This window comes from Delphinus delphis, chromosome 18 (assembly GCF_949987515.2).
Source record: "Delphinus delphis chromosome 18, mDelDel1.2, whole genome shotgun sequence".
NCBI classification, from domain to species: Eukaryota; Metazoa; Chordata; class Mammalia; order Artiodactyla; family Delphinidae; genus Delphinus; species Delphinus delphis.
In genome coordinates this window covers 63,826,855-63,844,674 of record NC_082700.1, presented here as the reverse complement: position 1 = coordinate 63,844,674, position 17,820 = coordinate 63,826,855, and the positions used below count along the sequence as shown (strand labels likewise).

At 40.4% G+C, this 17,820-nt stretch overlaps 1 protein-coding gene across 5 annotated transcripts in view; it reads left to right on the top strand.

Moving 5' to 3' along the window:
• The window catches only part of LOC132413649 (ATP binding cassette subfamily C member 4 (PEL blood group)), a 215,017-nt gene that overhangs the window by 102,100 nt on the left and 95,097 nt on the right, over positions 1–17,820 (top strand). For all 5 annotated transcript variants that reach the window (XM_059995730.2, XM_059995732.1, XM_059995733.1 and 2 more), the window contains exons 15-19: positions 1,995–2,204; positions 3,562–3,702; positions 4,521–4,558; positions 4,952–5,046; positions 6,758–6,904. In XM_059995730.2, coding sequence (XP_059851713.1) covers positions 1,995–2,204; positions 3,562–3,702; positions 4,521–4,558; positions 4,952–5,046; positions 6,758–6,904 — 631 coding nt within the window. The remainder of the gene's footprint in view (positions 1–1,994; positions 2,205–3,561; positions 3,703–4,520; positions 4,559–4,951; positions 5,047–6,757; positions 6,905–17,820) is intronic.

Below are 17,820 nucleotides of genomic sequence, written 5' to 3'. Positions count from 1 at the left end.
CTTCTCTTCTCATAAGGACATCAGTTGTATTGGATTTAAGGCATCCCTACTCCAGAATGACGCCGTCTTTCCTTCATTACGTGTGCAAAGAAGCTGTATCCAAATAAGGCCACGTTCAGAGGTGTCATGTTTAGGGCTTGAACATATCTTTTTTGGGGGGCCACCATTCATCGAATGCACAACAACTCACGTGTTTGGGGGTTGAGTAGAGATTATTGAGAATTTTGCCGAGTTAGTGGTTGTTTTATGCTTCGCTCCTTGTTTGCCTGTGTTCCTCAGCACTTCCATCGTGAACCCTTGTCTGTCCCAATAGGCCCTCACTTATGAAATGAATTTCTGCCATAAGAAAGAGTATTAAAATGCAGATCCTCTATTCCTCCCTAAATCGGGGCCTCAGATTCTTCCAGCTTGAGGATAATGAATTTCATATGCAGAGACATGATGCTAGTGTGGTAAAGCTCCACCATCAGCCTTATTAATGAGCACAGAATCGGTGATTGTCAGTAACCTGGGCGACCAGAATAACCAGTGTGTGGATGTGTCAGGGCCCCCTTATTGCTTGTTCTGAGGAGACCACCCTCAGCTTTAGTACTGTCAGAACAAGCAGTTATCCGCTGGTGAGCACCCTTGGGTGAGTTGGGGTCCATCCTTACTGTTTGCCTGGTCCCTCTCTCACAGTAGTGAGGGGGTGACTGCCTCCCCGTCCCTTCAGAATTATCAACGTTTGGCTGCAGAGTAAAATTGCTTTCTGTGTACCACTAGTCATTTCCCTGTGCATCTTACAGATAACTAAGTAGAAAGTTGTAATTTCCTTAAAGAAGGTGTATGCATTTTGCTTCCCAAGTGGAGCAAGACACAATATATCCTGAATAATTTTCTAGTTCTGCAGTGTCAGGTGGTACCCAAAGGCTTCACTGGGTTTCTCCCAGTGGCCCGCCTCAGGGGATAGGGTGAGAAGGGGTATCAGCTGGGGTCCTGGCCCACCTTCTTCCATCTGTCTTGCCTTCACCAGAGATGCCCTCCTTTGTTTAGTTTTTTTTTTAATTCTCTCGTTTTAAAGTTAGTTTTATATATATATATGTATGTATAAACTTTTTATTTAATATTGGAGTATAGACAGTGAACAATGTTGTGATAGTTTCAGGCGCACAGCAGAGGGACTCAGCCATACTGCCTTAACCAGAGCTGCCCTCCTTTGTTTAGTTTTGCATCCTGGGATTTCCCATATTTTGTTTGCAACTGAATGAATCAGCTGTGTCTTTTTTTGTATGGTGAAAAAATAGAAAAAATCTTCTGCACATTACTTTATATAACTTTGTAAGTGAGGGAAACTGCAATGATGTGTCACATGTGTTAAAAGAAAATGATTAGACTGGCTGTAGTTGAAGCAGTTGCCTGATTTGGGGAAGACAGGCTGCTTGTGATGGGTTGTTCGTTCCTAAGTTCTTTCTCAGACTAAAGTGCATTGGTTCTGGCTGAAGTTTTCGCTTGTGGCGTGGGGTACCAAGGCATTAGAGCCATCCCAGTCTTAGGGCCTCCTTGTTTAGCTACTTTATCAGGTGGAATATTGAATTTTCTAACTTCTGCGTTTGTGGGGAGGTTGTAAAGACCATGAAGACGCCGCAACGCCGCTCATGGGTTCTCTCAGTTCCCATGTTGTCTAAACAGACTATATTGATACTCCCACCAACATCTGTGCTTTCTGCTTCCCTGAAGATGCCCATGATAGTTACGTCAGTGGTCTGCATTTTAAATTCATGATCACACATTTCTTTCATATCCCCCAGTACCTAACGCAGGGTGTGGCGGAGAACAGAATGCTCAGTTCAGTTGAACTGAACTGGATTTGTTAACCAGAGTTTCAGATCTAAGGATCATTTTTTTAACAAAAATCATCCTTTAAGATTAATTTACTTCTCTTGACCAGTATTTACATTATATTAGTATTATCAAATGCAAATGCATTCCTTTCAAATTCTTTATTGTTCTTTTAGGGAGAAATGGTGCAAAAGGGGACGTACACTGAGTTCCTGAAATCTGGGATAGATTTTGGTTCCATTTTAAAGAAGGAGAATGAGGAGACTGAGCCATCTACAGTTCCAGGATCTCCAGCTCTGAGGAATCGCACCTTTTCCGAGTCCTCAGTTTGGTCTCAACAGTCTTCCAGACCCTCGTTGAAAGATGCCGCTCCAGAGGACCAAGATGTGAGTTTGTCATCCTGCAAATGCCCTGGTCTGTCTGCTCTCGGTGGACTCGTGGACCTTCAGTCTTCTCCACTCGTGACATCTTCGTTTGTCCCAAAGTAGATCCTAAGTTGCCTAGGCCTTATTCCGTGGAATTGGTAGAATTAAAAGGGCATGCAGGGAGCAAGCCTGATTAGGGTTCTTCTTTGGGTGTAGGGTCGAGAATCTTATGGACTCCAGTAGTGGGTCTACTGCTATGAATTCCAGGATGCATGTGATATTGACATTAGAACTCTTCATGTTACCATAGTTAAAATCGTACTTGCTCTGGTAGACCCTGGCTTCCCTTGTTCATCCAGAGGCTTAATTTGAAGAACCCCTCATACCCAGCCTGCTATGACTTACATTAAATCAGCTACGGTTCCTACGTGTTGGAATGTTCTGGCAGTGCAGGTGACTGATGGTGGTATTTTTCCCCATTGTCAGATGGCCTGTGATAGGCCAAAGGTAGCATGTCCAAAGGACCTGACACATAGTAGACACTTTGGAGTTAGTTCTTGTCTGTCTTTCTTATCTTTCAAGACCGAGAACCACACCTTATCCACCTTGCATTTCCAGTGGCCAGCATAGAGCCCAGGACATCCATAGCCCATGTGACTCTATAATGTATTCTAAGTCCTCCAGACAGAAATGCAGAAATGCACTAGATCTCCCTTAGAAACATGCACAGGTGTTCCTCGATATCCAATCCCTCACTCTCCAAACCCGGGAGCCTGGATGATTCTGATAAGTATTCAGATTAGTCGCTCACATTCCAAACTCAGGAATCCCTCTCTGAAATTCAGGAACCAAACAGATTTGGATCATATGCTGCTCCCCTGCTATCCAAACTCACATGTCTCCAGCTCACAGTGTGAACTCAGTTTACTCTATTTAACTAATATTTTGAACCCACACTTTGTTTTATGTTTCTATAATTGAGTGACACAAATAAACTAGAGGGGTATTTTAGCTACATAACATTTTGTATAATTATTTTGGAAAAAGCTTCTGCATTTATAGTTTAATCAGTTATGTTGTAAGGGGGCTATCAATCATGGTGTTCTAATTTAAGCAAAGGTCCCCAAGAACATTGTGCAAATGGTATTCCTTATCTCTAATAGATTCCTAGAAGTAGCATGGTTGGGTAAATGCATACATGGTTTGGCTAGATACTTCCACGCCTTTCTCTGTGGGAGGCGGACCGTCTTGCACGCTCCTATCAGCATATAAGTTGTGTCTCTTTCCCCACAGCTTTGCAGTGGAGGTCGCTGTTGAATTCTAAAAATTGTAGGGTTCATTATTTATATTTTTGTCTCTCACTGCCTTTCCTTTCCAGACTGAGAATATACAGGTTACACTATCTGAGGAGAGCCGTTTGGAAGGAAAAGTTGGTTTTAAGGCCTACAAAAATTACTTCACAGCCGGTGCTCCCTGCCTTATCATCCTTTTCCTTATTCCAGTAAACATCGCAGCTCAGGTAAGTAAGGACATTTATTTTGTTTTGTGCCCTGAGGTTGATACTTATAATACTCTTTATACTGTATTATTTATTTTACTGTATTATTATTTTTAATATGTGTATTAAGGGATTTATTTCAGAAAACTGACTCCATGAGATTGTGGGATCTAGCTGGGTGAATCTGAAATCAGAAAGGCAGGTGTGCGGGCTGGAACCCCAGGCAGGAGCTGACCCTGCAGTTTTGAGGCAGAATTTCTTCCTTCTCCAGGAAGCGTCAGGTCTTGCTCTTAAGGCCTTCGTCTGACTGGAGAAGGCCCATCACACTGTTCAGGGCAATGTTCTTTACTTAAGTTCTGACGATAGATGTGAACCACATCTACAAAATACCTTAACAGCAATATCTAGATGAGAGTTTCACTGAGTCACTGGAGACTGGGCTAGCCAAGCTGACACAGAAAACTGACCATCACAGTACCTGTCAAGCTTTTTTCCTTTGAAAAATCCTGACATTTATACAATTATTAACTATATTTTGCAGTCCACTGGGATTTGCGCTGAAAAGCGTTAATATGTGCGGAGCAAAATAAGTGAGACTTACTGGGTGTTGTGTGTCCGTGACAGAGAGATTCTAGGAAAAATATGAAGTCTTTTAAAGATTTTAAAATGTCACATGCCCTTCCCTGACCTGTGGTTCTCTGGGATGTGGGGCTTGCCCCGACCTGAGCTGGAAGGACCGTGTCCGTTCTCTGGAGCCTTTCCATCACCCATTCTAGTGAGTGGGGTTTGGAGGGGGTCAGTCATGTCACTGTTTGAGTGATTGTTGTTTCCTGCTCCAGGTTGCCTACGTCCTTCAGGATTGGTGGCTTTCATACTGGTGAGTGATTCCTGGTCTGACCCAAAGTGCTAAAAAATCGACACGAATTCTCAGTTTCCCACACAGTCATGGGGGCGGGGGGATGGGGCTTGTTTAGCCTCCTCTTCTGATCCGCACATAGTTTCCCTGAAGAAAAGTTAAAGTTCCTGCTGGTGGGTGTGACCCTCCCATGGTCTCTCCTGATGTCTGACCCTTAGCGGGTTCCTTACAGACAGTTTTGAGAACTGTAAGTCATGATTCAAATTGAATTTTTATAAGGTAGACAGACACAGGGCCTTGTGAGCTGGGAAACATTTTCCAGCATAAAACATGACCCCTAAATCGAGGTTCATTTTTTTTTGTATTTACCTAATTCCATCTATTGCATAATGTTTTTTCTTCCCTGTTCCATAGGGCGAATGAACAGAGTGCCCTGAATGTCACTGTTAATGGACAAGGAAATGTAACTGAAAAACTCGATTTATACTGGTACTTAGGAATTTACTCAGGTAAAATTGAATCATCTGGTCTATTATACGAGAGTCTGAGGTGCTTACTATGAGCCTGTGTGAGCAACTAGGGCTTCCAGGAGTAATTCAGTAATGTCTTAACAGATTAAGAGTCTGAGTCGCATTTATTCTGTGAATTAATTAGAATAATTATTTTTAAAATCTACTAGAAGAGAGAGGTTGAATGAAAACTCTTAATTTGCTCTGTACTGGATTTTGGAAGTTAAACCAGGATTGCACATTCAGAAAACCAGCCACTGGAAATATGTGGCTATTGTCTACTCTAATAGGTTGCTTTAGCTAAATCTTATATCATTATATGGATGGGCAAGAGGATTAGAAACGGATCCCCACCCTGTGGTTCGGATTGTTCCAATTCTTTCTGAATAAACCTTGGCTTTTATGGACCTTGGATGAAATCCTCTGGCAGCAAGGGCCCCCACATAAAAGCATTATTCCCTCGTAGGTATGCAAAACTCCCCTTCGCCACATTGCTCATCTCTTGGGCTTCACTAATTACTTAAGAGAGAAGCTAAGCAGGGAGAAATCCAGTGTCTGGGAATTAGGATTCCGAGTCTTTCTTACCTTGAGATCACAATGTTATCGTGTCCGCAACTGTGCGATTAATTTAACTTCTGGCTTGCCAGGCTAATATTAACGTGGCTGTCTGTTTTCACAAGAGTGCCTAGAATATATGTAGCTTTTAAAAGGAAATCCTCATCTAAAATTTTAAATATTCCCGCAGGAAATACTCACACAAGCCTTCTGCAAAGATAGAGTGAGTTATCTTTGTAAGAACATACTCGCTGAAATTTTGTGTGTATTTCGTTGATCTCTTGTTAAGAAATCTAAGCCCATTAGCTGTTTACCTTCTCAGTTGGTGGACTATGAGGGCTTAAAGGAAGAAGGAAGGGATTTTGTTATACATTCATATAGGATGGTGGGCTAAGGAAAGTGCCTATTGATGGAATCCAGGAATTTGAGCGGTTTTCAGGGTTTAAATAAGTGTTGTGTCATCTAAAGGGAAAAAAGTACTTGGTGGAATATTTATTACAGAAGTTATTCTATTTAGCATTGTGAGTTCAAAAGATCTTAGGGGAGGGTATTTTAATTTTTAGGTGCATAGTAAGTACTCATATCACTAACAAAACGGAATTTAAATGATTATTTATAATTTGTATTTTTCTTACAATTCAGTTAGTTAGAAATAGATTTTCTGCTTGAAAATTAATGTGGTATTGTCAGATTCTTTAAAGCTACTTGGGCTTTGTCTACAAGGAAATGGTAGTCAATCATTTCTCCTGTTACCTGTTAATTCACATGCTGTTACCAAAGCATATCACAATATTAGATCGAGACATGTTGTAATTAGTAAGATTTCAAATGCGAAGAAGGGACCATCAACTACTTTTAAAAATTATCTTTCTTCTGAGCTTTTAGTAGAATGTATAATTGAATTAGGAAATCCTTGAATGAAATGTTATTTTACACTTGATGTTTTTCCCCATGAGGTTTCTGTTTAATGAGAGGAATACCATGATTTTTATATTCTTCTTTTTAAATGTACCTTGTGAATGCATTAAACTCTTTTAGAATCCAGATGCTTAATGGAATAAAGTATTTACGTAATATCTTTATAAGCTGCGTGGCATGGTTTAGCATCCTTGAAGAAAAGGCAGAGATCTTGTGCTGAGTGGTTTCTCTATTTCAGGGTTAACTGTATCTGCCGTCCTTTTTGGCATCGCCAGATCTCTGTTGGTTTTCTACGTCCTTGTTAGTTCCTCACAAACTTTGCACAACCAAATGTTCGAGTCCATTTTGAGAGCTCCAGTATTGTTCTTTGATAGAAACCCAACAGGTAAGTCAGACACCAAGTTTCTCAGTAAATATGTCTTGTTATCGTACTTAATGCCTGATTACGTTTGATATTTGAGATGCTTGGAAGAAAATCACTGCATGTTGATCCATTTTCTACAAAAAGCTTTGCTGCTGTTTTTTGCCTATGAGAGGATATCTGAATATAGAGGCATATAAGCTTTTATTCCAGTTTATGTGTGTGTGGAAAGATAAGTGTATGCTCACTTTGCAGAATGATTTAGGAGCCGATTTGTTGTGTGGCAAATGAAACACCCTACATTTGATGCAAATATATTTAAATATTTTTGGCTAGTTGCTAAAATATTGGCTGTGTTATATTCTGTTAAGGTAGGTTGTCTGCTAGAACCTTCTTATAATGAATCTCTACACGACAGGCTGTGTGTTTCTTTCTTTCATTTCCCATCTGCTTGTGGAATCACAGAGCTCTGGCATGTGCCGTGACTATGACGTTTACCTAGAATGGTAATGAAAAATTAATTAAAACCCAAGATTAGTGAAATGTAAACATCCTTTTCAATAAAATTAACTGTGTAATTTACATTGGGCTTTTGGTGGCATGTAAGAGGCCTTGTGGTACACAGCAGGTGGGTCTTCAGTAGTAAGTTTCTGGATATGAGTGTCCCTGGAGGTTTTTCAGTGGTTGCTTCCTCCACACTCAGGCCTTTGACCCGTCTTGCTCCTGACCTGGGCTCCTATGAAGAGTTAGTTCATCAGCATACATGCCCTCTCTGTTCACTTGGTTCGACTTGTGGTGAGGCCCAGGGTGGCTTTGTTTTTGCAGGCAGTGATTGACAGTACCTTTCAAGGCAGGGATGTGGGCGGGAGGGAGGACAGGAGTAGCCTTGGCTTGGCCATCAGCTAGCCATGTGACCAAGGCCAAAGCAGATACATACTGCTGAGCAGGCGAATCTCAAGGCAGGATGTTGTCTGCCTTGTTGTAAACGTATGGACTCTGGAGCCAGCTGCCTGGGTTCAGTTCTGGTGCTAGTTACTAATAGTGATAGTCCGTTAACGTGATATTAATATTTACGTGTTGGTTATTTAATTTCTCTGTGTCTCAGTTTTATCTGTAAAATGGGGGTGCTCTTCACACACTCATTAATATATTGATACTGTTAGAATTAATTAGGTTAATACATTCACAGTGCTTAGCATACGGTCAGTGCCTAATGAACCTTAGTGACTATGAATACATGGTATCTGGGAACATCCTCTCCTGTGAAATGGGAACAACTGCTGCCCCTCCTGTTTCCCAAGACTGTCGTGGGGATTCAGGAAGACTGTGCAGGGCGGCACGTTGTGCAGATTTATTCAGCACGTGTTGTTTAGTCCAGGCACTGTGCAGAGCACAGGACGGTAAACGGCAGAGGCCCACACAGATCTCGTCTTTTTATGTCATCATCATGCAAAAGTGATTGGAGGATGATGTGCTATTATGGCTGTGAAGTTGCTTCAATTTGTCAGTTAATGTGAAAACTACAGCCATAAAGTTGGGAGCAGTAAGTGGGACTGGATGTCTGTTATCACAGCCTCTGAGTGCTGGTGACCACAGTTAACCAGGCTCTTCATGTTCAAGACCTGTAGGCTTCTTCAGACGCTGGTTTATTTGTCATTCAAGGATCTGGGACCACGTTTAAATCTTTGAGGTCGCTCATCTTAGAGCAGCCGGCACGCTCGTGTTTACCTTGCCTCCCCCTCCTGTATGTATTAGCAGGACTTGATTCCTTCAAGAAAATACAAGCCCAAATAAGTACTACGAACATAGGCCTAGTTTGCCCAAAAGGTTTAGGGGCCAAGAATTATTTATTTACTCTTTTAGTGGTAGATGAAAACTTTTTTTAATTAAAAATTTTAAGTGATCGAATTTAATTTTCTGTTTGGATAAAAATTTTGTACTTTTTACAGTTGGAAAAAGTACAAACTCTTACATGGGTAAGAAGTATGCCTCTTAGTTGACATTATTGATTGTGTATAACCTAGTAATTATATAATACTCTTTAAAATTCCCCTCTACAGTAGAGAGATGGACATGCTTGACTTTTAAGTTGCATTAAATATCTGCATTTGATGCGTCCAAGTTCCCAGCATAAAGTTGTGGCCCCTGAGTTCCAGAGTATGTTCTCCAGGTAGCGTGGAGAGATCAGGAAGCATATCCTTCCATTGTCAGAGCACACTCTCCGGGAGACCCCAGGGGTGAGTAAGTTTCCTGTGAGTTCAGGATCCTGACAGCCTCCCAGAGTTAGAAAAGGGAGGGAGAGGAAGGACTTTGGCCAGTGTGTAGAGTTGGCATGGTGACCGATGGAAGCTGGAAACTCCAGGCAGAGGCCCATCGGATCTGCCCCATGCCCAGTCTGGCTGGGATTTGCAAGCAGTTCGCCAGAGTTCCCTTCTGCCCACTTGTGCCAGTAGATTCTCACTGACCCTGAACTGGATTGTCACTATGCCTTTTATACATTCATCCATTGGTGGGAATGCTCCAGATGTCCCGTCTCCCTTCTCGTGCTTCATCTCAGATCCTCATGAACTTTGTTAGACGCTCGGGTACTCTGCACTTATGCTAAGAACCAGGCCTCCAGGGGAAGTTCCTGAAACACGGGTTGTCCTACCAAAGTCCCAAGTTCACTTGTATTTTAAGAAGGAGGGCAGAGTCAGCCTGGCAAGTGTGCGGTTCTTCTGTATAGCATAGTTTCTCTGCCTGCAGTTGAACATTCCAGGAAGCCGATTTTAAAGAGGGTTCCATCCCTCTAAGCTCCAGTGGCTATGTTACTGTCCATTTTGAATCCTTGTATTGGGCGCATGAAGTTTACTTAGTTTGTTTATGTAATTTGATACCTTATTGCCTACTGGTCTTTCATAATCTGTTCCGTAGAATGGCAAAAGCAGTGTTTCTTTTTTCTCTTTTCTTCTTACCTTCCCATTAGCTCACCATCTCTGCTGTGCTTTCTTCCTTCGATGTATTTTAGTAATGGTACTGTGTGTGTTTATTAAAGTGCCACATGTTTCCAGGGGCCCCGACGTTTCTTACACGATTTGACTGCAGCTGGATTTGAATAGTACAGTGCCTTTGCAGATGTGGGCTGTGTCCCTGTGCTGTTTGCTGCATCCACCTCTTCCTAGCCAATCTTTGTCTTTTATCGCCAAAGCTGCATTTCACTTGTATCAGATCTTCATACACAGGTAACGCAAATCTCAGGTCAACAGTAAATCAGTTAGAAATTTAGAGATCATTACTATTTTGAATCCAAATTGTGTTTCCGTTGAACAGGCAGAAGTTGTTTTATTTACATCTGGCACAAGAGGGCAGCATGATCTACATTATTTCAGGGATATAATGTAAGGGGCACCTTATTGCAAGATCTGCTCTTTTTGTATTAAAGATTTCTTGGAAATTCCATTTTTATGTCTTGAATCTTTGTATTTTGTAGTACTGATACAGAATTTTTAAAACACTGTTGTGGTTTATTATGTGTGAAACAGTAAACTCTTGTTGTCCTGAAATATCTAGCATTTCAAACAAGGTATTTAGATCTCTCTTTTTTTTTTTTTTTTTTAATAACAAGTTTGGTTGTTTTTTTTTTTTGGCTGCGCAGGGCGGCATGCAGGATCTTAGTTCCCCTCCCAGGGATCGAACCTGCCCTCCTAGCCATGGAAGCACGGAGTCTTAACCACTGGACTGCCAGGGATTTCTTAGCTTATGTGTTGTACCCTAGTAACCGGAATAGACTGCTGTTGACTTTTTTTTTTCTTGGCTGCTTTGGTTGCTGCGCGCCGGCTTTCTTTAGTTGCGGCGAGCAGGGGCTATTCTTAGTCGTGGTGCGCAGGCTTCTCATTGCGGTGCCTTCTCCTGTTGCGGAACATGGGCTTCAAGTGAGCCGGCTTCAGTAGTTGTGGCACGCAGGCTCTAGAGCGCAGGCCCAGTAGTTGTGGTGCACGGGCTTAGCTGCTCCGCGGCAGGTGGGATGGGATCTTCCCGGGCCAGGGATCAAACCCGCGTCGCCTGCATTGGCAGGTGGATTCTTAACCACTGCACCACCCGGGAAGCCCCGCTGCTGACGTCTTGACTGGATATATTTTAATTCCTGAAGGGTAAAATATGGTCAGTTGTAGGACCTGAGTCAAACATGAGTTTTGTAAGAAATACGACCACACAGTTTCTTCCATTTTCATCCATGCCATCAGAGTCAGCAGAAATATTTTATTCTTATCAAGTGTCTAGAATTTCACCCTTTGTTTTGGAGAAAAGATGAGAAGAGGGTTGTCGTGCTTTTTCATGCCTAATCCTTGTGACAAGACACTTGGCTGAGTGCTTGGAGTGCAATGGATTCCGGATAAATAATTGTTTATTTTCTGTCAGTTTGTTAATTTGACTCTAAGAAACTGTGCCACCGGCGTTGCTAGATGTCGTATTTCTTCTCTTACGGAAACGCGAAGTTAATTGGATTGTGGCCAGTATGTTCATTTCACGCGACTTATTTTTCTGCAGTGTGCGCACACGTGTTAGTTCACTTATTTATGCATTCAGTGTAAAAAGAAAGGTACAAATGTATATCTTTAGTTTTTCTTTACAGATCAAGTTAAGTTAGAGCTAACGCATTACCAAAAGACAAAAAGTACTAATTTCTTTTGTTCTTTTTATTCTTCTGGTAGCACTACAGTCTAAGAGAAGACATATTCTCTTATCTTCTGTAATCAGAACTCTAGAATTGCCCTAAGGATTAATATTTCCAACTTGACTGAGTGGGAAATGAGACTCTGCAGATTTCACGCATGTAAAATACCCTGAATTAGGATGTGCATCATGTAGGAATTGAGGGTTGGAGCAAGGAGGAGGGTAGTGGAGGTTTGAACTATTGCCGTTTCTTTAACCTGGAAAGGGAGTCCTTAGCCTCCACTACAAGTTGCTAATGAACTTGTGAAGAAGTGAAAAGTGATTTGAAAGCAACGTGGTGAGCTTTTTGTAGTATCAGAATAACCCTCTTGCTCTAGTATTTATAAAATCGGTTGTCAACAGACCACTGCCTTGCTAGAAAAAAGAGTCCTCCGTAGGGAAGAATAATAATTGCAGGGATACCTGTCTGTTTATTCAGTTCAAATGACCACTGAGGTTAGTGCTAAATGCATATTTTTAACAAGTATAATATTTCAGAACTGTCAAAATTACCTTGATAATAGGCCTGTTAAATTATAGCTCTATAAGTTAGGAGGTAAGATGGCTCTGCTTAGCACACAGTAATCTATGCCTGTCCACACAAGTGATTCTGCTGAGCAGGTAGCATGTTAGAACAAGAAATACTGGTCCTGAAACCTCTGATTTATGGTAGGTGTTGTTTTGACACAGCATCATTCAGACAATTTACAAGGCAAGGCTTCGTGTTAAAATACTTCACCAGTGTCATCATTCGTCACCGACATAAATATTCAGTAGTGATGCTGGAAAACTGGTAATACGCCCATTCATGCCAAATCACTTGCTATGTTTCCTTTCAAGTGAGATCTGTTGTGGATATGGTTAAAAGAAACTATGATTTTTCTTCCTTGAGAGCAGATGAGCTGTAAGTAATTGAGAATAAGAATAACAACTATCCTGACAGCTTTCATGTACTCATCTTGCCTAGGTTGCTTTTAATTCTGGCTTAAGTCCTACAGCCTCACTCCCCCCCCCCCCCCCCCGCCTTTGTTTTTCTTCCCTTTCTTTGCTTAGTGCACATTGTAGAGAACATATTTATATGTACATTAGTTAAAGAGGCTTTTTGTGTTCGAAGGAAGAAGTTAGTCATCATCTGAAAAGCTTTGTTGCAAAACTAAAACACACATTTCCCCTTTCATTTTTCCTTGTTAAAAATAACAAATGCAAGTGACTAGAATGGGAATAACACAAAAGATTTCATCAATCATGATGATTCTCAATGGCCACATAAATATTACTTTTTCAGGTTTCAATTAAACAGCTAATAGTTTGAAGTAGGTGTGGTAATTAAATCCTGTTGGGTTGTGACATATTAAAAATAATGTTTTTCACATAACAATGGTTATATGTACTTAAAGTCTTATCAGGGTGATATTAAGTCACATTTTATGGGTGTTGCGCGTTTACTGCTAATAGTATCATAGAAGCCTTTGTTACGAGTTTAAATAGTTACATATATTTGATTACCATTGTTATTTTGTCAGTAATCTCTATAAAGGTGATTATTATAGCACTTGTCTACACCTGGTAAATATTGCAACATTTTGGTGTACATTTTAAATCTATTAGAATGTTCTGATTACTCTTTATCCATTTTTTTTCTCTGTGAATAATCATACATGGAAATACGGACAATTTAGTAACAGAGAAAGCACTGTCGTTCTCCAATAAAATGTTAAAAAGATACGATTTGAGAAGCTTGTACCTTGTTCGATGTGCTAATGGTACTGTCCCCGGAAATTGTTAAGGATGACATTTTACTTGATTGCATTTAAAACTTTTCCAATATCATAGGATATAGAAGTTCTCCACTTCATTTTAGTATGTGTTGTCTCAACCTTCAGCTTAATTGGAGCCAGGCGGTCTTTGGTACCCAGGACTTCACTGCTGTATTCCAGTTTCTGGTCTTAGTGTGCTCAGTAATTTGGCATTATTTTATGGGATGTATGAATTATAGTACAGTTATCCCTTGGTATCCTCGGGTGGTTTGTTACAGGACCCCTGTAGATACCAAAGTCTGAGTAAGCTCAATGTCCCTAATACAACCTCTGCGCATCCTCCCATATACTTTAAATCCCTGCTAGATGACTTATACTTTTACTTATATAAGCAAATTCAAGTTTTGCTTTTTGGAGCTTTCTGGGATTTTTTTCAAATATTTTTGATCCATGGTTGGTTGAATCCAAGGATGTGGAACCCATGGATGGGAAGGCCCAAGTGTAAGTGTAATTCAAATACTGTTATTTAACAACACCTGCCTCCCCAGACACACACACACAGACACACACACACACACACACACACACACACACACACACTATTACTTCAACCTTGTAGCTGTTTGTGACAGTCAGAAAATACATCAAAGTAGTTTTATGACACAGTTCATTGCTTTTGTACAGCTATTTCAAGAGAAACTGGAATAGTTCTTCGAGGTCGGATTCAACAACAATAAACATTAAGTATATCAATTTCCTGGACTGAAAATTCCATATGGTTTTGCTTTACGGCCAAGTCTTTCCCCTCAAAGATTTGATTTCAAAGCTCTCCTATGACACCATGGGGCGAAGTTTGATTTTCATTTTCTAGCTGGAGCCTTCATCTTCTGTTACCATTTCTTCCCTGCCTCCCCTTTATTTTAAACATTATTCTTATTTTGCCATGAAGAGAATGGAAAAAAATCCAAATATTGATAACATTGAGCCAGCAATGTTTTATTTCACATAAAGTTATGTTTTAGTTAATTAATTAATTAATTTTAAAAATATTTATTTATTTGGCTGCGCTGGTCTTAGTTGTGGCATGTGGGATCTTCTTTGCCGTGTGCGGGATCTTCGTTGAGGCGTGTGAGCTCTTAGGCCTCTTAGTTGTGGCATGTCGGGTCTAGTTCCCTGACCAGGGATCGAACCTGGGCCCCCTGCATTGGGAGCCTGGAGTCTTAGCCCCTGGACCACCAGGGAAGTCCCCATAAAGTTATGTTTTTAATCTCTATAGTACTTTTCACAAGTACAAGTAAATTATAATTTAGGTAATTATGTATCGACTGCCTGTCTCCTCTGTTAGCCTTGTGCTCTCTGCCCTCCTAGAGTATATCTGTGGTGTTACTGTGAAAGCCTCCAAATCAGGATTGGGCAACTGTAGCTGCTTTGTAAGTATTTGTTGACTGGATAGAGGAAAGGGTGTTCGGAGTGTATTTGAATCTCTCCATGCCATGATCTCGAAGAACAATGGAAGTTTGCAGTCTTGAAAGAACACTTGGTGTTTATATTAATTGAATTCTTCCTTATAGTTTATTTTCCAAAAGTAGAATTTGTAATAGATTATTTATGGTGGACTTTGTTTTTGGCGTTTGATGGCATGAAGAAAAAAACCACCCATATTGGTTCTTTGGAAGCTGCGGCTCATAGAACCAGACTATGCAAGGTTCCAAGTTCTCCTGATGCCAGTCAGTCACGGAAATGAAACTGTCGAACACCTAATATGTTCCCCTGTGGTTTAGTTGTGCATTGAAGACGAGTCTTGGCACTTAAGAGGGTTAAATATTTGATACCTGGTAGTTTTACCTTATAAACTACAGTCCCTTAAGAAGTAAAGAGGGGGGATTCAACCATTTTAAAATGTCAGTAGACATTAGTAAACTGTTATTAGACAGGGAGCTCAGATGTAGGTGGAGATGCTGCAGCGTTCCTGCTCTGCTAGAACAGAGCTTTGGAAGAACTGTCACTTCACTTTTAACTGGGGCTTTTTTGCTCATCAAAATGACCATTTATTGGTCATTTACTGGTTGTCAGTTGTGGTCCCAAGCATTGGAGCAAAAGTCCTGTCTTCAAGGCATTTGCAAATTAAAAAAATTGCCGACAGTGGATTATATATTATTATTATTTTTAATCTAGTGTTAATGTTCTACAATTCCATATAGAAAAGGTACAGATTCAGAGGCCTGTGGGCTCTTAGTTGTAGCATGTGGGATCATAGTTCCCCGATCAGGGATCGAACCCATGCCCCCTGCATGGGGAGCATGGAGTCTTAACCACTGGACTGCCAGGGAAGTCCTCTTTGGGCTTTTTAGAAGTGTGTTACAAATGCTTTGACAGTAGGTAGAACATAAGCAATGGCATTTTCTCCATAAGTAATGGTATCATGAAATCAACTATGGTCTGTTGAGTGTTCTTTTCATTCTTGGTAACCACGATTATTCTGTTAAAAATTTCCCCCTCATATAGATAGAAAGTCCATCTGACAAGCTTTAAAGTGCACTTTGAGTGGAAGTTTATTAAAATACTGTGGTTAAATGGAAAGATGTCATGAAATCAAGTTCTCTGTTCTGTAAATATTTTCCTTTCATTTCTTTTTTGCATCTGCATTTTAATAGATTGTATCACACGGGGAAATGTTTCAACCTCTTGAACACCTGGAAAGTCTATTTTAGACTTGTTATGTGTTTAAGAATCTTTATCCAGACATTATTCCAAATACAGTCATGCTCCTCATGATGGGGAATCCTGCCTCTGGGTCTGCTGCTGGGAGAAGGCAGTGCCACCAAGCAGCGTGTTGTTAACACGTCAGGAGAAACCAGAGTATCTGCCCTGGTTGATTTTCAGCCCAAGTTCCTGATTTTGGGATGTTTAAGTCAATAATTAGTTAATGATTTCTCTCTGAACTTCAAGTGGATGTTTCTAGAAGTGATTTTTTTTTTTTTTTTTTTTGCAATACACGGGCCTTCACTGTTGTGGCCTCTCCCGTTGTGGAGCACAGGCTCCGGACGCGCAGGCTCAGTGGCCATGGCTCATGGGCGCAGCCACTCCGCGGCATGTGGGATCTTCCCGGACCGGGGCACGAACCCGTGTCCCCTGCATCGGCAGGTGGACTCCCAACCACTGCGCCACCAGGGAAGCCCTGGAAGTGTTCTTTTGACTCAGTGACTGATCTTATTCTTTACGCTGCTTGAGGCATATAATGAAAATGTAGAGACTTTTGAGGGTGTGGTAAGAAAAACAAAGCTTCCACCTCTTTCTGTTCTACACAAAGATATTTGAACAGATACCACAGTGCATGTGGATTTGTCCTTAAACATATTTTCTTACATAAATAATTCTGTTTATCTAGGTCAGTAGCAGTGCTTTGAGATGTAGTCAAGATCATGGATTAATTTTTTTTCATTACCTTCACATATTTAAACATAGAATAAGAAGAAATGGTTGCTTTCTTACATGTAGTCATTATTTTTAGAATTTTTTTTATCTTTTCTGTTGGTGTCAGGCTGGCCTGGGCTCATAAAATTTATTTCCTTTGGAACTATAAATTTATTATTTTTCCTTTTTGGAAAATAAAGTGGCAATAATATCTTAAAATTATATCTCATGGTAATATAAATCTTAACTATATTTTCCTCTTAGCATAGAAATGAAAAGGTTGTCAAATATGGCTTAATGAGTTCCACCGATGGGTGATACTGTAGACAGAAATATTTTTTATTGGTGCCAAGTTTTAAATGTTAGTCTTGACATAATCCTGTAAATAGGAGGAAAATAAACACGTATTTCAAGATGATGAGTAATCAGTGTTGCTAGAAAATTGTTCTTCCTTGACTTCAAGATTAAATAAATAGTTGTTGACATAGCCATACTAATAAAAGGCAACACCTGTGTAATCCAGACAGTCAGTGGTTTAGCCTTCAATCAGATAAGCTGCTGTGTTTGTAAACAAATTGTCCAGTCTTTAGACCAGGTGAGTATATTTCAGTCATACATTAGGGAATTTTAAAACTTGAATGAAGGAGGTTTAATTCCCCTTGATATCAAATTTTTTAACCACTCACATCTCCTTTCACAAAGTAGACACTATAAGAGTTTCATGCTTAATTGACCTGGCCTTCAGGTGTTTCATCTCTTAGTTGTTGTTATAACCAAGTTGCCAACTTTTTAACGTAAGATTAAGGTTTGAAATTTTAGGTAACACAATGAGTACCTTATAGGTTTTGGATAAACATTGAGTATTTTTAAAAATATACCTCATCTTTTCTCTCCCCCTAATTCTTATGTCCATTTTTTATTTGATATCAGATAAGAGAACTTTGTCATCAGTAGACATTTTAAAGCTATTAATGGAAATGGAGTTGGGATGTAGGTGGAGATATCGCGATGTCTTAGATCTGCTAGAACAGAGCTTTGGAAGAGCTGTGCCAGTCACTTCACTGGCACGATCAAGAC